Raw genomic sequence first — 25062 nt, forward strand, 5'->3', positions numbered from 1 at the left:
GGGTTTCTGTTTTCCCCCAGTCTTGGGCGTGGCTTCTGAATGATGACGCGTTACGCAGTGTCTCTATGGAGGGGGGCACAGTTATGACCACAAAGGAGAGGCACTCGTGTGGTGGGTTTGCAAAATGCAGCAGTCAGTAACATGGCTAGGCATCAGCAGCATTCCAACCAAATCACATTAACACGAGAAGAAAACACCCCAAAAATGATAAGATGCTTGCTAACTTTTAAACCTTTCCAAGATAATATACTCTTAACATATTATTATTATTATTTATTATTATTCGTGTTTTGTGTATGTCAACTTTTAGCATTGTAAAATGTACTACCAATTCAACTTGTGTTGCCATTAGTACATTATTACTCTTTACCAAATAAAACCGTTTACTACTATATGCAAGGCTGTTGGCTACAATGCCAGACATGAGCAATCAAACTGGATCAATCTGCAAAGTAAGACGCGGTTAAACTACAGCAAAGGCAAAGTGCAACCAATGCGACACAAACACATTGACAGAGTCAGACTTAAACACCACAGGCTGCAATGGACACAAGAGCCACTGTGTGTGTTCTACACTGTAATAGCGTATGGCTGACAAATATGTTGATGTGCTATTTAACATTCTTGCTACTGCTAGCTCACTTCAGACATAGGCGCCAAGTCATACTGCCTGCCTAGAATGTCATGTTAGCATTGTGTAGCCATAACCCTTCACCACACTAGCTCGGCTAGCTACCTAGCTAGTGTGACAACTATTCTAATTCAACCCACGGTCTCTCTCTGAACTTCTGCCAAAACTAATATTAGTCTAGCCGCCTCCACTCTGTGTGTGTGTGTGTGTGATCCATTTGGCCTTGAAGGCTTCTGCTGTGAAAACACCAACATCCCCGGCCCCAGAAATAGCCTGATGGTGGGAGATGATAGGAGCAGCCTTCAAAATTGGCTTGACTCACCGGATCTTCCCAAAGCATTCCTGACTTAATCTCTTTACTCCCTCAGTCCCTCTTAAGAGCGCTTTGATTCACTAGATGCTATACATTTTTATCATTTTCCATATAGAGACACTGCCAGGAAATAGGCCACGGCCATCACATGGGGGAAAGCGCTCCGTTCACTCCCACACACCAGCGTCATTTTCCTTGAATTAAATATAGCTAAAAGCTGTTGTGTGGTGGGCTGAGCAGACAACAAATGGAAAAAAAAATCGCCAATTAAAGCTTTTTTGTACTCTGTACACTGTACAAAACAAGGAAGCCATTGAGAATTTGGCGAGAAGAAAAATGTGGATCTAGCTGTAGTGTCAAGGAAGTAAGTTGGAGTGTTCAACTTCCGTATATATGATCTTTGTGTGCAACACGTGACATAGGAGAACGCCAGGATGGGGGGGGGGGGTTGTTTCCCCCCGTCTTGGGCGTGGCTTCTGAATGATGACGCGCTCCGCAGTGTCTCTATAGTAATGTCACAGAGATGGTGGGAACTACTATATAACATTTCCATTTCCAAGGAAATATTTTACTTACATTCGTTTGCAGAAGCAAATAGTTGGGTTTATGAAAAAGTGTTGTCTGAATATTTCGAAACGTTGCCCAACCCTCACAGTCAACAGTGTGATACCAATCCCCCCCCCCCCCCGCCCCCATATCTGGTCAGACTGGGGGCCGAGAGACAGGCTCTTCTACACAATACAAGTCTACAGTGGCTGTGATGAAACCACAGTGATTCACAGTGAATGCCGTGCTACATGAGTTAACACACTGAGTATGAAAAGGTCTTACCCAGTCTCCTCCAGTTCTGAGTGGTTGGGTGTAGTGTCATAGTCGTTCTCCAGCATGCTACTCTGTCCTTCCAGACTACAGCCCTGTGATGGGGGGGAGGTGATAGTAAAAATAGTGAGATGAGAGGACTATCCTCAAACAAATGATACACATGAGGAGCACAAACCAGAGTAACTGGCGGAGCAGACTGAATCAGAATCATGCATTTCTGGGGGTGGTGAAGAAACAAAAAACAAACGCATGTTCACGCGATCAGATTTGCTTTCAAAGCAGATGGGAGAGAAGGGTGGAAATTTAAAACCAGTTCCTTATGCGCAGTACTAACAGCAGGGGATGCTGTTTGTAGATCTGAAAAAAAATCCCGATGTCAATGTGGACACGTTAGCAGTAGCTATGGCTAAGAATCATTCACATTGTGATGATCCTGATTCTAAATTCAGTTGATATACATTTGATGGACTCGGCCTTCTTGTTTGATCCTTCAAACAGGTTTCTCAACTGCAGAAGTCCGTAATCAGGTCAGTTCTCAGGTTTACTGGAGCCTAAAGAGTTCTGGTGTAGGGGGCCACCCCCAGTGGCTCAGCGGGTAGAGCACGTTCCATTAAGAAGATAATAGGTAAGAGGTTTCGCTCGTTTAAAAGGAGAATTTCTGTATTTTTCAACCTGGGCCCTATTCTCACGCCGTGACGACAACTTTTTGAATTTGGTCCAGTATTGACCAAGATCTCTATGCATGCGGGGCACACGCAAAGCCTCCATATACGTTCACTAACGAGCTTGTTTACGTTCACTAACGAGCTTGTTTTTGCAACAGACAGACTTATTGTTACTGTATTATAAGAGAGAGAACGAACGATTGTATTTACCTTCCGCTGCATCCAAGTCTCGCGAGAGTTTGGTTGTTGTTGCAGGAAGTCAGCTGACTAGACAAGTCCGTTGCGAAAGCAAGCTCGTTAGCGAACGCACATAATTATATGGACGCTTCACGTATGCCCCGCATGCATAGCGATCTCGGTCAATACTGGACCAAATTCTGAAAATGTTGTTTCCCGATGAGCCCTGTCGTTCCTGTCTCTCTCTCCACTGTGACGATCCACATCGAGCAGAAGAGAAAAGGGAAAAGAAAGAAGAGAGTTGTTGTGGTTTGAGAGTTCAGGTCACTGAACTGCAGCAGAGGCACTGTGGTGCATGCAGGCAGGCAGGCAGTAGAGGAGCAGCTTAAAGGGACAGCTCACCCTAACATCCAAAATACATATTTTTCCTCTCACCTGCAGTGCTATTTATCCATCTATATCATTTTGGGTTAGTTGCCTGAATTTTGGAGATATCGGCTGCAGATGTCTGCCTTCTCTTGAATACAATGGAACTGGATGGCACTCGGCTTGTAGTGCTCGCAGCACCAAAAAAAAAATACATTTGAAAAACTCAACAGCGATGTCTCTTTCCAGAAATCATGAGCCCGTTACTCAAGATAATGCACAGACTTTGTTGTGAGCAGTTTCATGTAGGAACTATTTTCTTTAGACTGAACTACAAACACTAGCTGCTAATTGCTACATGAAACTGCAGCTAGCTAGCAGCTGTGGGAGTAGTTTAGTTGAAAGAAAATAGTTCCTACATGAAGCTGCTCATAACTAGGTCTGTGGATTATCTTGAGTAACCAGGTCATGATTTCTGGAAAGAGACATTGCTGTTGAGTTTATCAAATGTATTTCTTTGGCACTTTGAGCACCACAAGCCGAGTGCCATCCAGTTCCATTGTGTTGGAGAGAAGGCAGAAACTCTGCGGCCGATATCTCCAAAACTCAGGCAACTATCCCAAAACGATACAGATGGATAAATAGCACTACAGGTCAGAGGGAAAATATGTCATTTGGATTTTAGGGTGAGCTGTCCCTTTAAAGATACAGGGGAGGAGGGAGACGGGTAAGAGGACAAGCAAGCGGGTGGTGTTGTCCGTCCCCTGGGGGCTGCTGCCTCTGAACTGAGGGGAACTTCGGTACTTAACCCTTCGAGATCTCTCATCCCACGACCAGGACAGGGAAGAGGGGAAGGTAGGGAGGGAGGAAGCGGCCGTCCCCAAAGGACCCCTCCCAATCTAGAAGGGGGTCAAACCAAGTTGAGCATACTCCATTGAGGTGGAATGAATGAATGAATGAATGGATGAATGAATGAATGAAAAACATCAGGCCCAAGCCAGCCTCATATACAGTGCCAAAGTCACGCCATCTTCCGGGTTCTGCATGCGTACTAAGGGATTTGATCAGCCATTCATTTTTTCATAGACGTTTCGTAAAACGCTTATAAAAATAATTTGTACTTATCAAGCTATTTAGAATCTGGAGAGACCATATAACATTTCACTCAGATCAAATCCCTTAGTACGCATGTAGAACCCAGAAGAGCGTGTGACTTCGGCCCTGTATACTAGAGGCATCATCGTTTCTTATTGTCCATTGACAGTCCAGCAGAACCGACTGTGAGCTCTCTCTGTGCTTACATTGGTGGGGAAGGGTTGTAGAAGGAGTCCGTCCTCACGGCGAGGTGCTGGGCCCCTGTGGGGGTACTGCCTCACGCCCGAGCCCGTCTCGTACATGGACATGGGGCGGCCTCCGTGGGCCGGGTGTCGGCCAGAGGGCTCCGGGCGCTGTGGGCCACTGGGGGGCGGCCATCGCAGTGTAGTGTTCTCAGTCTGCAGGCAGTTGAGCTGAAGAGAACAACAGATCATTCACTTTATTTATTTTATTTATTTATTTCAGGGACAGTGCAACGTTAATGAACATTTGCATGTAAATGTGCCAGATTATAGCCTTAGCTAATTTCCATCCGTAGTCCCTCGACAGGTAGAGGTAAAGTACAAAAAGTTTAAAAGAAGAATAGAAAAATGAGTGCATACATAGGGCAACTGACAGGGATACGATGTAAGTGACATATACATACATATGGGGTAAAGAGGAGAGGAGACATACATATACATGAAGGAGGCATTTAACTTTCCAATTCAGGTGTGCACATACAGACTTTCAATTCAGGTGTGCAGTACAAATAAAGCAAAAACAGGAGACATTAGGGACATTGACTAAGGTAGACATTGGACTTTCAGGGTTATACATATACAAAAAACAAACTTTAACAGCCCCTTGAAGGTGTGAATACTGCTACTCTCTCTGACTGACATTGGTAGGCTATTCCACAGTTTGCTACCTCTGTAGGACTTCAACTCTAAAGGCTGAATTATGCTCACCCTGCCGTGAAGGGCGCGGGGGTGGAGTGAGGGGCGGGCGCGTCAAATTACGTAAATTTGTTGGGCGTGGTTATTCGCTAGCTCCATCGGGCGCTCGCGTTGTGCCTGATTTTTTTTCTAACAGCGCGAGCTTCTCTCCAAACATGGCCGCTTTCAAGCCATTGAGCCCTGAACACTGAGCTGTGTTTTCGCCACATTTCTTGACCCATGTGGTAGGCTATAAACTTAGATTTGCAACTGTTCGTTTTTAGTCATTTCACCAAGTAAATGTGTTGTGTTGAGAGCATTATTGAGAGAGATTAAAAGCAGCACAGAGTAGTAGGCTATCAGGACTGAGAAGTAAAAACGGCTTTCAGTAAAAACAAGTTTGGTGAGTCCTTTATGTGCTGATGTGCGGTCGTTTGAGAGTGAAAGCGCACTCAGTACTGCACAGCGTTTCATTGCGACTTTTCACGGGCTGTTCTCACCATTGTACAATACATGCTGATCACTTTCTGAGTATAATGGCATCAGCCCCAGCGCGGGGTCTGCACGGTGACTCACGGAGACTCGCGGGGCCCCACCCCCACGGAGCTTTGCTCGAGTATAAGAGCACCTTAACTGGGGGACAGCGTTGGGGTGGTAACTCATTACAAAAGTAATATATTACATGTAATATATGACTTTTAGCAGTAACTCAGTAATATAACTTATTACCAATAGGATTTCAGTAATATTATAGCAGTTACTTTGTCAAGTAACGCAAGTTACAAATTTAGTTACTTTTTTTTTTATCAAAGCACATATTTAAATAAAGATACAATCATTTCCTAATTAAATTACGTGTTTTTATGCAAATAACCACTAGATGCCAATAACAAAGGAGAAGGATACATTTTGTACGGTTTACACTGACTTCAAGAGGGTTTAAATTCTCTTTCGGGGTGGTTCCAGGGCGGCGATGTCATTCTGCTACTAGTTATTTTGGTGAAAGTAATGCAAAAGTAATGTAATAAGTAACAAGTTACTCTACACAGACAGTAATATTGTAAAGTAACTTATTACTCACAAATGAAAGTAACTAGTAATATGTAGTATATTACATGAATTACATGAATGATAAAGTAGAATACAGTTGAGCCTCAGGAGGAAAGTAATCGCCCTATAACTACCGCATCTCCACTTCTGTTTTATTTTCACTTCCTCTTCTTCTAAGTATAGAAATGGTTGGGTCTCAAGACAAAGTCTCCACCATATTTCTAACATGAAAACCACTTGATAGTTCCTCACTTCTGCAAACGTAACACAAACAGTACGTGTTGATGAGATCAGCAAGCTTTGAAGCAGGACCTGTTGAGAAGCTGTCGCGCAAGAGCTTTCCCTTGTTGTTTATGGCAACAGCAAGTGAGAAGGTCAAGGAGCAGCAGCAGCAGCTGTGTTGTCTTTGTCTCTACTAACATCTGAATCAGCAGCAGGCATCTCCACTACCATGTGAACCAGCACGCAGTCTCTTTGTCTCTACTAACATCTGAATCAGCACGCAGAGTCAGCACATTTGAGTTGAAATATTTGGGGAAATGAGAGAAGGAAAACAGCTTTGGCCTCCAATACATTATGAATGGTTTGGTGTTTTTATAATATGCCCAGTCGGCAATCTTCAGTTCCATTTAAGGTCTTCAATGATCATCTTTCATGCCTTGTTATATCCCATTGATTGATACCACTGTAGCCAACGGCGCCCGCGCCAGGCCAGAAAAGAAATTGCACCAAAAAAAAATAAAAAAAAATCCCTGCTCTCCCCAAAATTCCAACAAACCTTTATGGCATATTGTTACAATACAACAATACTAGTGTTAACAGTAAAAGAGGATGCCAAATCATTCAGAACAATAAGCATTAGGAGCATCGTGCCAGCGTGCAGCGCTGTTCCAAAACGTGTCAACGTGTGTCGTTGCCTGGGAAACGCACATCCCATAATACAACTGTTCGCATCGCATCCCATAATAGTATGATGATACTTGGGATGCCATTGTGAACAGGTTAGCTAAAAGTTTAGCGTCGCCAGTGAGGGCCCCGTTGCGGTCGGGGTACGTTTCGAAATCCCTCCAGGCCTGAAAGTTTTTCTAGGGGAAACACTGACTTGTAATGTGTGTGTGTGTGTGTGTGTGTGTGTGTGTGCGTGTGCAACATGTTTAGCTGACATAGCTGAAGGAATGGCTGCTCGAGTAGAGCATGGTTACTGGCAGCTCCACGGTGCCACTGAGGGAGGAGACCTGGACAAACTGAGGACCATGCTGCAGGAAGACCACTTCAGAAGGCAGATCAAGGAGACGATGAGTGTGGGCTTTGTGAGGAGAACCCCTCTGGAGCTCGCAGCCATGCGGGGGTCACGCTGCCTGTGTGGCCTACCTGAGAACCCAGGGAGACGAGATAGACCTAGCTGGTGTGTGCAACCGCACCTCCTCTCTACTTGGCCGCGATCTGGGGTCACCTGGACTGTGTCCGGATCCTCCTGGAAGCCCGGGGCCGACCCAAACAGAAGCGTAGACGGCCCAAGCACCCCGGTCTCCCATGCTGCCCAGGTGGGAAGGGTGGACATACTGGAGGAACTCCTCAGGTTCCACGCTACATGGACAGCGATCACACCCTCACGTCCTCTCCTCTCTATGCCGCCTGCCACCACCTGGACTGCGTCCGCCTGCTGCTCCAGGCCCCTGGCGTTCTGACCCGTGTCATGGCTTCTCTCCTGCTGGATGAGGTGCTGTGTGGTTCAGGTGCGACGCGGACGTCGTCCAGCTGCTCCTGGACCACGGCGCTGATCTGGCCGGTCCTGGTGACCACTGAGCAGGCAGAGCTGGTGGAGAGGGGGCGGATCCCGAGGCTCAGGGTCTTTCTGGAGGTCCAAGAGATGTCCTCGCACTCTGGGCCACGTGTGTCGGATCCGCCAAGCGCTGGCCTGAACCAAGTCCCCTCCCTACCACTAACACAAGTGATGAAGGACTTCGTGCACCACCCAAACTGACTTGAAGGACTGTCCGTTTATGTTAATTTCCTAGATTTAGTTCTTCAGTGACTGTTTCAAACAAATCCAGGACCAGAGATTGAATACCATCAGCATACACCACCTGTAGCCAATCCTACTACTATCATTGGAGAGCTGTATGTCCATGTGAGATCGAGTTCATCATTTCCAATTCTTTCTATGGTCGGCCCACCCAAAGATCATGAACCGTTCTCGAGATAAACCACTTTTTGTGTTACCAGGAGGTGGCGATCGGAGCAACAGGTGTACCTTACAACTCCGGACATACGGACATGTAGGATTGTTCAACATTAAAATGACTTATGAGTTACCTGGAGAGAAAGGAAAACATATATACTTCCCTTGAATATTTATGTTATCTATATCAATGAATCCGATCTGAGAAAATCTAATAATAACTCTAATCTGTGTGATTGACAGGAGGGAGGATCAGAGGGGCGGAGTTTTTACGACCGTAATTAAGACCGGGACTGAAGAATGGGTAAAGTTTCCCAGTGAAGGTGCAGCCAGTAAAGGAGTAGATGAGAGCTGCAACATCTACGTCATAAAAAGAGACAAGACCCTCCTCATAATCCACAAACACCGCCACCTTCTGAGGCTTCCGTTTCAGAGAGAGACGCACAGGAGAGGCAGCGTTGGCTTCATACTTACTTCTATACCTCAAATATATAGTCCAGTAGCCATCCTCTGGGCTCAGTGTGATTTCTCCCTTCCTGTTGATCGACCCTCTCGCCACTCCTAAAGACCACGCAGTCTTCCTCTTAACCTGAACCTCGTAGTAAAATCTTCCTGAAGCGAAGCTCTGCTTTCCTAAGACACTGACACCATCGGAGAATCTCGCAGGGTTGTTTGGGAGATCCTTCCATACGTCAACACAATTGACCCGTTTCCCATCACCAGACAGGGTGAGATAGGGGTTTGCCGTATCAGGATCCAGAGTCACATCCACTGCGTACTGCTGGGCCCTCTTCAGCTCAACGTAAGTACACATCTTCTCCATCTCTTTACTGAGTGTCTCCTCCAACTTCTCCACCGCTCTCCTCACAGTCCCGTACGATGAGCGACGGGCACTGAGCTCTGTCCAGTCCTTGGTGTGTGGAGGAGGGTTCAGGGATGGGAAGCTTTGGAGGAGGTGGAGGTGTTCTTCAATGTGTGAGGAGAGCTCATCCTTCTCAGCCGTTCTTTTCATCAGCTCAGAGATTTCCTGTTTCAGCTCCTTGATGAAGCCTTCAGCCTGTTTCTCTGTCGTTCTCTGATTCTTTTCGATCGTCTCGATGAGCTCGGCCTGGCCTCTCTCCACGGACCGCATCAGAGCGGTGAAGACCCGCACACTGTCTGCTATCTCTCTGTCTGCATCGTCCTTGCTGTGCTCTACTGAGTGTTTGATCTCCTGGATCTTCAGTTGTCTCTCCTGGATCATGTGCCGGATTTCTTTCTGAATTTCCGCCGCTGACTTACTACTCACTGACGTTCTGAACTGAGCAGCCATCTCGGAGATTAAAGTATTGACGCGCAGCTTAGGCCTTCTGTCGAAAACCTCTTTACACACAGGACACTGGCATGGGGCGTTAACATCCCAATGCCGAGTGATACAGTTCTGGCAGAAGTTGTGTCCACATGGTGTGGAGACGGGATCGGTGAATACATCCGGACAGATGGGGCATCGAAAGTGATCTTCGAATAGGAGACAGCTGACAGTAGCCATATGTAGACACTGACATGAGTCATCCCTTTTATAACCTCAACGGGGAAGGATTTATGACATCACTAATTTACATCACAATTCCAGTGTATTACATCACTGAAAATGTCTATCAATCATAATTCAGTGCATTGCATCACTAAAAATGTCTATCAATCATAATTCAGTGCATTGCATCACTAAAAATGTCTATCAATCATAATTCAGTGTATTGCATCACTGAAAATGTCTATCAATCATAATTCAGTGTATTGCATCACTGAAAATGTCTATCAATCATAATTCAGTGTATTGCATCACTGAAAATGTCTATCAATCATAATTCAGTGTATTACATCACTGAAAATGTCTATCAATCATAATTCAGTGTATTACATCACTGAAAATGTCTATCAATCATAATTCAGTGTATTGCATCACTGAAAATGTCTATCAATCATAATTCAGTGTATTGCATCACTGAAAATGTCTATCAATCATAATTCAGTGTATTACATCACTGAAAATGTCTATCAATCACAATTCAGTGTATTGCATCACTGAAAATGTCTATCAATCAGAATTCAGTGTATTGCATCACTGAAAATGTCTATCAATCACAATTCAGTGTATTACATCACTGAAGATGTCTATCAGTGATGAAATCACCGATGGTGTCACTCATGCATAGACATCGTGACATCAGTGATTAAACAGTGACATCGGTGATTTATGACATCACTGATGATGTCACAATGCGACAGAGTCTTTGACTCTGAAGAAGACGCTGCTCGCGTCGAAACGTTACATTTTTGTACCTTGTTAAATTTGTTTGCCAGTGAGTTCGTGTGCTCCGGTCAATTCTACCTTTGCAACATCCCGGGTGTCTGTCAACATAAGAGAGGCAGATACAATTGTGACTTTGCCCGTCGCTGCATCTACCTGATCTGCAGACAGGAAGAGAACAGGCCACTGTGAAGCTAATTCAGGACACCAGCCTAACCACACCCGCTCCACCACATCCTCCCTCCTAGTAAGAAAGAAAGGACTGGCCGTGTTCTGCACAGAGGCAATCTGTTGATTGTATTTTTGATGTTGGGGTATGTTTTAATAATGCATAATGTATGTGTATTTTTTGTTGTTTTTTTCGAGTGTACATTCTGCATAATTCAATCATGTATTGCAAGTCAGAATGATTAAACTCAAACTCAAACTCAACTTGCTTAATGATGACATGTGAATGAGCCCACCTTGCTCTGCATCATGCGCAGCTCTTCGCTCAGGTGACAGTTGACTTTGAGAAGCTGTTGTATTTTGGCCTCTGAAGCAGTGAGGGCGCTCTTCACCTCCAGAAATTCCTGCACTGTGATAGGTCCGTCGGAGAGGTCAGATGACTCGGAGCTCTGCAGCAGGAGAGGTGGGATAGGATTTGAATTTTAACAGTTCAAAAATTAGGGCAAGATGTTTGATAAGTGTCACAATAATAGCCAGCTGTGGGGACCAAACAAACATTAACCTTGGTCCTTCGATCGATGCAATTGTCCCCACGGGTGGTGGCCTCCTGCACTGGGTCTTCATCTGACGCCACACTGTCGTAATCTGGCTGGTCATTGTCCAGGTTGTCACTGCCATGGCGACTGTCTATTCCCTTCAGTATCAGCTCCACGCTCTCTGAAGGCAGACGACCAGGTCAAAGGTTGAAGGATCATGTCAACATTGTTTTTCTTTTTTGTATGTTGGAAAATTGTAATCAATAAAAGATTTATCACAAAAAAAGGATCAAACTATGTATGTCGTCTAACTCAAATGGCTCAACCTAATTCAAATATTTAAAAAAAACCTAATTCAAAAAGGTCAACTTTGTGTGATTGATGACAGCATTTTCATATTTTATGAATATTTTGGTATCCATTTTTAATACATAAATAATCAGTTCATCCTTGAGTCCAAGTGGAGGTTTGAACCAAATAGACCAATTATACGCCTACGTCACAATGACAACAAACAGCGTCAGATGCGCAAGACGGAGGCAGAAAGACAGACTCCGCGCAGCCCTTTCAAGTAGTTTTCCAGTGCCTGTGAAACTATTCCAGCAAGACATGTCTTCGTGTTGTGCAGTGCGATGCCAGAATTGGAAAGCTATTGTAGCAGAGTATTCGGGTCCGCCTATTCACACTTGGTTAATAAAATAATAAACGATAGAGCCAGGCTGTAACGTTATACAAGCTTCTCCCCACATATCCTGTTCTACGCAACTCGAGGGAACATACACAGCCTCGCACACACGCAATAGAACACAACACAACACTGAACAGTCTGTTACACTATCAACAAAGCAAGGACTAAAGTTTTACCGAATCCCGTCAACTCATACTGCTTTTAATGCTAACCGTAGGTGTCTTTGGTTGCAAGCCGAAAGAGGAAATCGTTAAAAATGCCCGACTTTGCAGTGCTCGCTCATTTCATATCAGGTAAACTGTAGTAGGCTGCTAACAGCCACATCGCTCGGTTAGTTAACAACCAAGTAACGTTAAATAATGTCATTATTGAGTTGAACTGATTGGAACGAGGACATCATTAAAAATGCCCAACTTTGTAGTGCTCATTTCATAATCAGGTAAGCTGCCTGAAACTGTAGGCTGCTCAGCCACATCGCTCGGTTAGTTAACGACCAAGTAACGTTACATAATGTCATTATTGAGTTGTGTGCATTATCAACATAACAATATATCTTTGCAAGTTACAGAATAATTATCTACGCTATCCCCAGTTATAAAGGAATGCACGATATGTATTGCCGGCCACTAGGCTTGGCCAATTGACAGCGGCAGTGCGTATGGGTCTGTAAGACATATCCCATTAAACAACGTTAATTTCGATGCATAACATTGCTTATCACTAGGCGATAAGCTGTGGTAGTAAGCCGAGAACTGCATTTTAAAACTAAAATATAACTGTGTGTTGCAGATGGGCATAGAGCAGTCCTGACAGCGGGGCTTTTACACAGTTTTCACTGTCTGTCAATGCTGGGCTGACGGCTTTCTGCCTACACGATGCGCGCGCAGCTCAATGTTGACAAGCTGTATAAGGGGTCTATTAGAAGCAAGAAGATTGGATGGACGCACAACCCGAAAACATACTGCCTCCGGCTCGGATATCGCCAGCGGAGGCATAATTACATTTTCAAAAGTGCCTCTCAAAATCTCAATCACATTAAAAAACATGAACTGATAATGCCAATCAAATAGTCACAACACCCGTAGTCTTCTCTGTCCAATGCTAGGATCAGACTACACAATATTTTTGCCTTTCACGATGGTCGCCATGTCAGATTAGGCAATCATAATGCCATAAATTCAATACTACAAGTATGACCCCAACCAACCATCATTATGCTCAGGGCCGCCAACTCCCCCACACAGTGACCGTGAGACTCACGCAATTGGCACTTGTCACACGCTCTCAGATGACAAGTCTATTTTCTCACGCAGTGAAAAACAAATTCGTAACTGATGAGAACGGCATGAAAAGAGGAGACATAGCGCACGGATAGACGACAGAAGATAGACGACTAAAGAAGACAGAGCAGCACACAGTCCAACAGCAGCACCGAGTCATTCCGACCACCAGGGGGAAAGTGAGAAATATAGACAAATATATTGTCATTTATTCCCATCATGCATTCTGCTCAATCTTAGTCAGCAGCACAGCATCCCTCCCCTCTCCTCTCGCACTGTGCGCACGCAGGCAGGAGTCAGTTACTATGGTTACGGGAACTGTCTGTGTCTCTGCCAAAGGGAAACAAATCTGCCAGCCTTGGAGCTACTAGTCATAGGAGTTGTCAAACTAGGCAAGAAAAGATTTAAAAAAATCGGACATGTTAGACTTTTCGTCGGGACACCAGATCGCTGCTCTTCGATTATTTCACACTAGAAGGAGGGCATTTCTGGGTCATGCGGCGGTAGATTCCCCGCCTACCAACATGAGGGTCGCACGTTCAAGCCCCCGTGTTGCCCCCGGCTTGGTAGGGTGTCCATACAGGCACAATTGGCCATGTCCACGGGTGGGAAGCGGAAGCCGGTTTAAGGGTATGTGTCCTGGTCGCTGCACTAGTGCCTCCTCTGGTCGGTCGGGGGGCGCCTGTTCATCAGGGGGCAAGGGGAACTGGGGGGAATAGCGTGATCCTCCCACACGCTAGGTCCTGCCGGTGAAACTTAATGCTGTCAGGTAAAAAGAAGCGGCTGGCGACTGCACATGTATCGGAGGAAGCATGGTGCTAGTCTACAACTCTCCCCAGACAGGCAGAGAGGGTGGAGCAACGACCGGGACAGCAGAGGCAATTGGCCATCTACAATTGGGGAGAAAATGGGGGGGAAGGAAATACGAAAAACCCGTTTGTCATTCCAGACACTGGAAATTTGTTGGTGGTGACAAAATCTGTTTGTATTTGTGTAGTCTGATCCCGACATAAATGCTACTGTCATTTATAGTTAGACTGATATTGTGTCTAATGACCACTCAAGCGTTGCAAACTGATGTGACAAAACTGAAACAAAGTGTATATAGCGCTCCAAGCTAACTAGCACTGGCCACAAACTGGAAGCACACTTATTCAAAGCAAGACCCTCAGGGTAAAATATCAGTTTACACAATGTATATGTAATCAAATATTAATATTGTGGCGAACCCCAATACTGAGTATTGGTGTAGAAAAAGTCGGGCTTCTGTCTGGGGGTCAGGGTGAACCTTAACCATAGTGTGCACCTCACTCACACCTTGTTCATAAAACCGGGGTTATATTCATAAAATTGAAAATTTGGTTGAAAATGACAGAGATGGATGATGGATTTTTGATTTTACTATTAATAAGCCTACGGTTATTCTTGTATGATCGGTGTTGTTGCCGTTGATATTATTTCTCCCTCCATGTTGAACATTTGGATGTCTGAGTTATCTTATCCACGCCCCCGCCAATCCCTCATCTCGATCAACTTTCATAGCGCAGCCCTGCATGTTGTGTGTGGGATGCTTTTGGAGGTCATGATGACAGTACAGTAAGCACTCCTCTTGGAGAGATCAACAAATAACAGGATAAGTGCTTCCTTCCAGCATCAATTACATCTTTAGGGTTGGTACCATCTGTCATGGAAGCGCCCAGTGTTTTAATTGCTGTGAGAGTGAGTTCCTTGTAATTATGTTCAGAAATGTGGTATTAATTAAATACTTTGGATAAGTATGAGGCACGGTTAGCATCTGGAAAACTAGTACATTAGAATTTAAAATCTGTTTTAAATACTGTAAATACATGTTAAATTATGCCATACCTTTTGGACTTTCACAGGAGTTACCCCATTGCCGACGTTTGGCATCCGTTAGAATATCGATGACAAGGGTGGCAAACTCGTGAGCGTTGAACCTCGCCAACTTTTGACGACCCTGAGAAAACAAACGCCCGAGATAGAAAGGAGAAAAGATGGCAACACTGTTTGAATTTAATCTGATCCGAGTGACGGTGTACAATTAAATCTAATGTCCACCGAATGTAAAGAGGAGACACAACTGGTGCGATCACTTGCCTGGTTCCTGGTGGAAGAGTACTCCGGGTTGACAGGCAAGAAAGGCACAACCGTGGTGTCCGTTACGAGTGTGCTGTGGTTCTGTGTAGCCAGCCACACTGAAACATAAACCAAACCAGGAATGACAGAATGATATATCAAATATTCATTAAGAGCTCTTACACAGCATAACTGATAGGCACATGCCAAATTTTTAAATTAAGGGTGCAAATCTTTATCAGTTTCCTTATCGACCAATCAGTCACATTAACGATCAATTAATTGATTAATCATTATGTAAAAAACAGCTTTTGACAGAAAATAGAGAAACCAAAATGTGGGATGTACACCTGTCTTTAGGCCTACTCAACATAGTAAAGAAAAATAATCTCTCCCACTAACGAACAAAAGCTAATATCACTCACAGTCCAGGGAAGTGAGTGAGTTGATATAGGCAAGTACAGAATCCCAACGGCTACTCAACAAGTTAACACTTGTACCCTCTACACTTAAAATACCCTTGTTTTACCGCTAAGCGTCAGAACTTGACAAACTAGGTTGAGAAGGGTGAATTTTATGTTGTTTTTTTCTTATTTATTGGTAACTTTAGCCCTCATTATAGGTACCAACATTTCATTCCAACACAAAATTTTAACCCCTCAAATGCCCGTTTGTACGCATCCTGACACAGAGTATAAAGAAACACAAAAAAAGTGAATTATTTTGCATCCCATAAATGCAAAGTGGATTTTGTGGTGATTATCATAGCCTGGGATATGTCAAAGTTTGGCAGCAACATTGACTTTGATCCATCTTTAGATTTTGTGGCTTGTACATCTGCTCATAATAGTTACATCTTTACCGCCAAGTGTCAGGCTGAGGGTGCATTTTATAGTACGTTTTCATTTTTGTTGTTAATTAATGATTAACATCCCTATTTTAAATATATATTTAATATATTTTAAATATATATTTTCACAGTTCCTGAAGGCTCACCTGCATCCGTTTCTCTCCTGTCAACCTCATCATAAACGTCCATGGCAAGTTCTTCAAACTGATGGTTACTTAGCTAAAAATAAAGCAAAAGAAAAGCACAATCTCTGGTTCATTTGCAGAAGAACCGAACAGCAGCAACTAGGCATGGGTCGATTTCCGGTTTTACCGGTTCGGTTCGGTATACGAGCCCAAACCGGTTTGATCACGTGCAAACCGAAAAAACCTAAAAAAAAAAAAAAAAAAAAAAAATTTTTTTTTTTTTTTTTTGCCAGTCCATTCTGATTGCACTATTGTTCGTATTAGCCTCTTCTCAAGTTGCACTAGTAGGCAAAAGTCTTATTTTGTTTATTATGTTGATGTTTGAAGAAAAGTTAAGCTGAATAGTTATGAGAAATAAAAACAGTGTGTTGTTACAGTTAAAAGGTTCTGCTTATTTGTATTCAGTGTTCGTGCTGGTTGGCAGCATACCAGCTTAGAGGTGCATTATCGCCACCAACTGCAGCCGCTTTGATACGTTTTTTTGGGGAATATCGAACCGGTTTCAAAATGTTCAAACCGACCCATGCCTAGGCCCTATATTGTGTGAATTTGTGAGTTTTGAAGTTTATAAGGCAGCTCAGCTGTAAGCCAATCCATTCTGATTGCACTGCTTGTGTTTTTATTAGCCTTTTTCTCAAGTTGCACTATAGGCAGAAGTCTTATTTCATTTATTATTTTGATGTTTAGAAGAAAAGTTGAGCTGAATAGTTATGAGAAATAAATACAGGGTGTGTTTGTTACACAGGTGTCCTGCTTCTTTTTATTCAGTATCATTGCTGGTTGACAATACCAGCTTAGAGGTGTATTATCGCTATCAGGTGGACTGAAGTTGCACTACAGACAGTTATGGGCCACACTCGGGAGCCCTGCTTGGAATTTCTTTTTTTTTTTTTTTCTTTTTTTTTTAATAAAAAAAAAAATCGGTATACCGGTTCGATCCGGTTTAGACAGCAATATCGAACCGGTTTTAAAATTTTCAAACCGACCCAGCCCTAGCAGCAACACACTTGTGTTTTTGATCTTACAGGAAAACAACGATATAAAAAACATTTCTTACAGACTGGAGTTTCTTCTTCGCGGCTTTTGCAAACTCGGACAAATCCAGACTGCTTTCAATAAGAGATTGGGATTAGTCTTGCAGCACAAATCAAGCAGACACACACGTCAAAAATAAAAGGAACTTACTTATTTCTTATCCATCAATATCATGAAGCATAGGAAAAATCAGAAGGTAATTATTATATTGTAACATATCTATTACACTGGCATCCAATTACAGAGCAGAGGTAAACCACAAAGCATCCGATTTCTGAGCCAATTATATCACTATATTGTATACTGTATTATTTTACATGTGTTACAAGATCTCCTTTTCCATATAGGGAGAATATTTGTTCTCATCAATGTTACTTGAGCACCAATCCTACCAAGACAATTTCCTAGTATGTGAAAAAATACCTTTGCCGAGTAAAATAATTTGGATTCTAAAAAACGAAACTCGATATCACAGTTGCTTACCTGTCTGCCATTTGGGGAATGATGAAATGTTGCCCATTTCTATGATCTAGAACACAAACACAGCAGATAGAAGACTTAGCAAAAATCAGCAGTTCTAGTTTTGCCATGCGTGCGTTTATCGCCGTCCCTACTTACCCGGTCTTCTACCACAAAGATAAAAGGTTAAGCGGTCAGTGAGTTCATACTGGATCTCCACTAGCCGCTCTGCCAGCTCCTGATGCCCAGCTTGTCTGCAGAGTTTAGGAAGAAACGATCAGATATTAAGAATTGTATCCCTGGCTATAATGCAGTGGGTTAACTTGCAAATACGAAACACTTTTCATTTCAGCACAGGAGAACATAACTACATAGATAGTTCAGAAAAAGAAAAAAAAAAGTAGACAAAAAATGTCAGTGACATAGCCGAATAGGGGTGGGAATCACCGGATGCCCCACGATACGATATCACGACACTTAAGTCACGATACGATAGTATTGCGATATGCTGGTATTGCGATATATTGATAACGAGAAGAACCGCTACTAAATGGAAAACAACGGGTATGTTTTACCTGGCATAATCAATGGGGGTCTTCCCGCCAGAGTCCAGAGCCCCGGGGTCTGCTCCATAAACCGCCAACAGCTCTGTTTGGAACATTTGGCCTGCTTTTGCTGCTATGTGCAATGGGGTGTTTCCTTTCTCCTGTGGTCCAAAACCCCCCCCAACACAAATCCCACGTCGTCAGCATCATGTCAACTTCAAGCTAACAAATTCCGAGACCTCTAGCTCATCCACCTTTGTTTTCGCTTATCCAACTTACGGGATGGAAGAAGTTGGCCTGCGCTCCCAAGGATAACAGTCTTAGGCAGGTCTCCAAGTTCCCCGTCCGAACACTGGAGTGGAGTTGCTGGAAACCAAAAGTTGTTTGTTGTCATTTTTGACTATTAAGGACACAAATCGCAATGGCCATAAATGCACCGATGATGCTGTGATTTTAGTGAGACTGTACTCTCACCTACCCAGGCGAGCTGACTGAAAACATTCTTATTTTACAGTATAGCAACAGCTTGGGAGGACTGGTTGCACGGGGAATAACTCACACACTCAGACTTGGTAACTACGCAGGATCACCACAGTCTGACTGACACCTTGGACACTGACTGCAGTGATTTTTTCCCCACATATAGACGCGTGCTGTCGCTGCTGCTGCCCATTCATTTTGTATTGGAAAAGTCGCCAGGTCTCCCAGCATGCTTTGCAAGGTGATGAGTGGCGGGACAGCAGCGACGAGTGGAGGGGCCAATTTGAAATCAACCAATTGAAGACGGAAATACAGCAAGACAGCCAATCAAGCTGCAGCACCAAGCGACAGCAGGCATCTACAGGCGAAAAAGCTCACTGCAGTGTGGCCGGGGCGTTACTGAGCCACCGGAGCAGTTGGGAGTTCAGTGTTTTGCTCAAAGGCACTTAGACAGCAGCTGTTGAGGGAGTGAGTATTACTCATCAACTACCTCGCACAGATTTTCCTAGTGCTGTGATTACAGCTGGTGAACTTAATGTCATAAGCCTCCTTCTCTAAACTGTGTTGGGTTCATTTCTGCCCCTGATAAATGATTTGAAATGTACTGACAAGTTAATACAAAAGCATTAAGGGGGTGATCACCAGTGTTGGGCAAGTTACTTTCAAAATGTAATAGACTACATATTACTAGTTACTTTCATTGGAAAGTAATAAGTCACTATACAATATTACTGTCTGTGTAGAGTTACACTACTTTTGCATTACTTTCACCAAAATAACTGCAGTAGCAGAATGACATCGCCGCCCCGGAACCATCCTGATTTTTTTTTTTAAACCGTCTTGTCAGTAACCGTCCAAAATTCTAAATGTTATCCTTTTCCTTTGTTATTGTCATCTATAGTGGTTATTTGCATAAAAACACACAATTTGGTTAGGAAATGATTGTATCTTTATTTAAATATTTGCTTTGCTCAATTTGTAACTTGTGTTACTTGACAAAGTAACTGGTATAATATTACTGAAATCCTATTGGTAATGAGTTATATTACTGAGTTACTGCTAAAAGTAATTATATTACATGTAATATGTTACTTTTTTAATGAGTTACCCCACTGGTGATCACCCACCTTGCTATGGTCCTTTGTGGTGACATTAAAGGAGTGATCACCCACCTTGCTGAGGTCCTTTGTGGTGACAATGTCGTCCTCGCGGCAGGGCATCCGATGGACGAACGCCAGTATCTGATATTTGGCCTTGATGAACTCGGTCTTGTTGGGACTGGAAAGAACAAAGATGCTCAGAAAGTAAAACCATGAAGACCGATAATGACATCTTTATCATTTTGGAGTGAACTGTTGCTTTAGCTGTAAGTTAATTGTGACTACTGTCCTGACTCCTAAAGCTTATCATGCGCTCAATAGACTGCCATTGTGACAAAGTCAATTACCGTATACACAAAAATCCGTTTCTTCCCTTTGTGATGGAAAACCTTCAGGATTTTACAGTTGGCCTTAAATGTATTTCCACTGACTATCCATGCATTAACCTGTTTGGGCTTTTAAACGTATTATTACAACTTGATTACTAGGCTCCATGTAAACATGCATTCAGGGAGACTGACTGAATGGTCTGAAGGTCTTCATAAGCCCAATGAGTACATCATGCCCAGGGGGCACCAAATCAGCCTAATGACCCCAACACCAGGCCCCTGCAAGACAGGGCCAGGAGAGTGGGTCGCCACAAAAGCTAAACTCTTATCAGATGGTGGACCCTGGGACAAAGATCGTATCAAATGGGGCTCCGTGGTCTAATTTGTGTCAATTTAGGGGTCCTTGAGGTGAAAGACTTTGAGAACCTCAGGCTTACAGTACTTGCATACTTGAAGGGGCTTCTACAGCAGATATGACCGCTTGATAGCAACTGTAACAATATAAGACTACTGGTCCTCTTCTTTTTGACATTCCTGCTGAATCAACTGAGCATTATGTGCTACGTGGCTTGAAAATTCATGAAATAGCCTCTTGTATCGAGTCAGCTGCTTCCCGAAGTAACTTCATCAGTCATCAGTTAAACAGTCAACTATTTACTTCACCATCTGCAGCATGACAGTTTTATCTCCACGCATTGTCAATAGCAATCTCTGACAAATTCAATCTATCAGCCATCAAGTAAAATGTTTTCCACTGTACACGCCACACCTGGCAACACTGAAATAAACGAATGACGAGATAAATATTTAAATATTGACTCAATTGATTGGCTAATCGTGGATTAAATAATTTTTTATGATGCATTTATTTACGGTACTGTATTTTATGTTTCACAATGTAATTTTTTTTTAGACCTTCATGTTTATATTAACATATTTATTCATTGATATATTTATTCAATCCACATAATTCCTCCATTATTCAGGTCTACCTTAATGTTACATTGTCTAAGGATGGAAAATATAATAATGGTATACAGTATTTTTTTTAGTACCGTAGTTGCTTGACCGCAGGTTCCATGGGGAGTCAATCATGTGAATCAATAGAGCCATGAAGCTTTCTACCACAGTCAAATGAAGCAGATCAGAATCAGCGCTGACACGTCAGAATCGTAGTCAGTTGCTCCACAGGTGAGAGGTGAGATTGCCAGCTGCCGCCGAATGCCCGAATCATACAAATACTCAAAAGTTACAACAGTCATACAATTCTAACTTTGAAAATAAAAACAAAAAGACACTTACTGAACTCTGTCTTGGGGATTGGCCTTGCGTTTCCCACTCATTGCAGAAGAAGGGTCCAGAAGGCAATGCTCCCATATGGAATTAGCTCCATTGCCATATAGTGTCTGCACCATCTAGAACATGAAACCACATCGGTCATCCTGAAGAAAATCCACTGAGATAAGTTGGTCCATGTCACTAGGGATGGGAATCGAGAACCGGTTCTTGTTGAGAACCGGGTCCCAGTGGATCAATTCCTTGGAATCGTTAGCCAAAATCCTTAACAATTCCACTATCGATTCCATGCGCGATGACGTCACACGCTGCGACACGCACGCAACGCAGCCTTGTTTTGTTTAGACCGCAGCCACCATGGCGTCTAGGCAGAAGCAAAACGATGACCACAGTGCCACTTGCAATGCTTGCAAAACCTCTATTTCGTCAAAGGGGGGAAATACTAGCAATATGCAGAAACATTTGTCCAAACAGCATGCAATAATTTTGGAGGAATGTCACGTTTCTGATGTGCTACGGAGTGACGATAACGTGGCTAACAGCAGCGCGGCTAACGTTAGCGCTCCTCCAGACCCTGTCTATTGTGTGTTTAGTGTTTGTGCCATTTGTTTCATTGCGTAAACCAGATTTCACCAATACTCCATTTCCATCCATTTAATTTAGAGGATGATGACGTTCAGAGTCAGACTGGTTCAGAGGCTGGTAGTCGCTCTGGGTCAGAGGCTGCAGCGAGTACCTCTTGTGCACCTCTAGCCCCTCCATTCACCCAGGCAGAGAAGAGTAAAATGACCGAGGCGAGGGTAAACGAATGTCACCGAGCAGTGACTAAGTTTGTCTGACATGCCAGCTAAAGTAAAATGTCAAAGTTGCATGTTGTCATTCTAACCACTAGTTCTGTTTCATTCATTCCCACTATATATTTTCTATAGGGAGATGACAAAGATGCTCAACCCAAAATACAAACCCCCAAACAAAGCCAGTTTAACAGACACACTGATCCCTGCTTGGTATGGGATTGAAAAGAGCAATCTGATCTCAGAGCTGAATAAGAATACATAATTATAATGATAATAATATAAAAGAAAATTAATGTTAATAAACCCGTTTGTACTCTTTTTTTTTTCCTTGCCCAATGAGAATCGATAAGAGAATCGATAAGGAATCGGATCGATAAGCAGAATCGAAAATGGAATCGGAATCGATCAAATCTTATCAATTCCCATCCCTACATGTCACTTGATTACGCTGTGTCTGATTGTGCAGCCACTGTCTGAAGTATCTGCCTATAGAGAAGCAAAGTGACAGCCTACTTCCTGCTTCAGCACTGTACCAGAGATTTTCATCCGCCATTTATTTTCCCATACACATTTCGTAAAACGCGTATAAAAATACTTTTACTGGTTCAAACCAAACGGTACAGATATATTTAGAAACAGGAGAGATCGCATAACATTTCACTGGGACCAAAACGTAAAAAGAATGCGGGTTTATAAAAAAAAACTTTTTTCAATGTTGTTTTTTAAAGTTTGATGAAAATCTCTGGTACAGTGCTGAAGCAGGAAGTGACGTTCCACTTGGCCTCTCTGTGTTAGTGACATGTGGGCGTGTGGCCCTTTCCTCTCACCTGCAGCTGGCAGGGTGGCCATGGCGTGTGGGTCAGATGTCGGACTTGAGAGCTGTGTCGCCCCAGACCTCGATGGATGCTGCAGCACTCGTCGCAGATCAACACACCCCTATTCACAGAGGCCCAGCGTGGCTCTGCAACATAAATGCATAAGATATTAATACTTTTACACAACTTCGAACTGATGATATTACAGGATATTACAGCATGCTTCTTCTAGATCATAAAATAAAAATAATAACTTGGATTTATATAGCACCTTCCAAGGAACCCAAGGACGCTCTATAAAGGTGAGATACACACCGACAAACAAATAAAAGAAGTACAGACTAGAGAACAGAGTTGACTAGAGGCCAAATGTTTTGTTGAACAACAGGTGAGGTGTTGCAGATCTCTGAAGGGAGAGAGTTCCAGAGGGTGGGGGCCACCACACTGAATGCTCTGTCCCCAAAAAAGGTTTGCGGGCGGGTGCGGGGGATGGAGAGGAGACCAGTGTCCGAAGACCTCAGATAGGTACTGGGGGGCAAGTGCATGGAGGGAGGGATTTGTAAGTGAGGAGCAGGATTTTGTAGACTTGTAGATGATGATACCAGCTTCAGAAGAAGACGACATCATCATCATCATCATCATCATCATCATCATCAACAACAACAACAACAACAACAACAACAACAACAACAACAACAACAACAACAACAACAACACATGCTTATCTAGTATGTTCACTTCAACACATCCAAAATCACAACCACATAAAATCACAACCATGCATCCAGGTGGGGGAACAACTGAAAATGAAAACAATGCTGTGCTCCTATAATCTCATTCATTGTCGGAATAAGGGTGAAACTATTACCGTTACCTTTTATTAGCTAGCTAAATAAGTCACTTCAACGGTTTCAATCAGAACCATTGACTCAAGCTGATAAACCATTAATTAACGTTAGCTATTAGCTGACGGCAGTTAGTTGACGTTTCCCAAGATAGTTGAGCAACGCTAAATCTTTCCACACAAGATGAAAATCAGTAATTAACTCACTAGCGTCTACAATTAACGCTAGCCAACTAACGCTGATTAATAACGCTAGCTATCACGTAACGCTACGCTAAGTTGTAGTTTAAGGTTAGCTCGTTAGCTAAGTAGCTAACGGTAGCCAGTTTGACATCATACCCAGAGTACTGCAATCAGCGCAGACCTCTCTGCTTCGCAGTCGCTTTGACATCCCTTTACTTTGATAGAAATCCTTAAACTATCCAGTCACGACAAATATTTGTAAAGTAAGTTATCAACAAAACCAGACAAAGACTGGACTGGACTATTTTTTCTTAGCTGGCAAAGCAACTGTCTGTGTGTGTGACTGTACCCTCCTCCTCCCCTACGCTGTGTGTGTGTGTGTGTGTGTGTGTCCCATTTCAATACTTAGAGGAGCCCTGCTTCCTTGTATGCTTCCTTGTATGCTTCCTTGCATGTTCGCTTCCTTCCCTCGCCAATAAAGACTCAGGGCAAACTTCCAGAGAACAAAATATAAAGACATTGATTGCACATTGATACACATTTATTGCCCCCAAGAAATCTCAGAATGCCTCTAAAACTAACCCTAAAACCGTGATCACATGATAAAATGTTCCCAAGATTTTGATAGGCTAATTTTATTTTCATTCAATGAATTCATTAAATTTTCACATCCATCTAACACACACTCACAGATGCTGGTTGCAGGATGTTGTATGTTGTATGGTGGGTATCAATTCCTTACATGAAGCACATTTCTTTCAATACAAGAGTAGCCTATGTTTTCATAGAAAACTAGTTATTGTAGGCTTATCTCAGTAGGAAGGCACCTCTGGGAAATGTAGTCTACTAATGATAAAAAGGCATGAC

The 25062-nt window shown here is 43.2% G+C and overlaps 1 protein-coding gene across 3 annotated transcripts in view; it reads right to left on the reverse strand.

Moving 5' to 3' along the window:
* The window catches only part of LOC310795706 (ARF GTPase-activating protein GIT2-like), a 30193-nt gene extending 5697 nt beyond the window's left edge, over window positions 1-24496 (reverse strand). Inside the window, exons 1-17 of one of the 3 annotated variants that reach the window (XM_083657772.1) lie at window positions 24352-24496; window positions 23181-23314; window positions 21563-21675; window positions 20004-20109; window positions 18631-18717; window positions 18382-18512; window positions 17966-18060; window positions 17831-17876; window positions 17370-17418; window positions 16274-16346; window positions 15299-15396; window positions 15047-15158; window positions 11239-11393; window positions 10973-11125; window positions 4276-4482; window positions 3784-3873; window positions 1776-1858 (exon numbers count right to left, since the gene is read on the reverse strand). In XM_083657772.1, coding sequence (XP_083513898.1) covers window positions 1776-1858; window positions 3784-3873; window positions 4276-4482; window positions 10973-11125; window positions 11239-11393; window positions 15047-15158; window positions 15299-15396; window positions 16274-16346; window positions 17370-17418; window positions 17831-17876; window positions 17966-18060; window positions 18382-18512; window positions 18631-18717; window positions 20004-20109; window positions 21563-21675; window positions 23181-23314; window positions 24352-24403 — 1784 coding nt within the window. In that variant the 5' untranslated portion in view covers window positions 24404-24496. Of the gene's footprint in view, window positions 1-1775; window positions 1859-3783; window positions 3874-4275; window positions 4483-10972; window positions 11126-11238; window positions 11394-15046; window positions 15159-15298; window positions 15397-16273; window positions 16347-17369; window positions 17419-17830; window positions 17877-17965; window positions 18061-18381; window positions 18513-18630; window positions 18718-20003; window positions 20110-21315; window positions 21412-21562; window positions 21676-23180; window positions 23315-24351 lie in introns of those variants that run through there. The other 2 variants (XM_083657773.1, XM_083657774.1) reach the window with 2 other exon arrangements.
* Window positions 24497-25062: the final 566 nt, after the last annotated feature.

Source organism: Poromitra crassiceps, assembly GCF_964638095.1.
Source record: "Poromitra crassiceps genome assembly, chromosome: 21".
Classification (NCBI taxonomy): Eukaryota; Metazoa; Chordata; class Actinopteri; order Beryciformes; family Melamphaidae; genus Poromitra; species Poromitra crassiceps.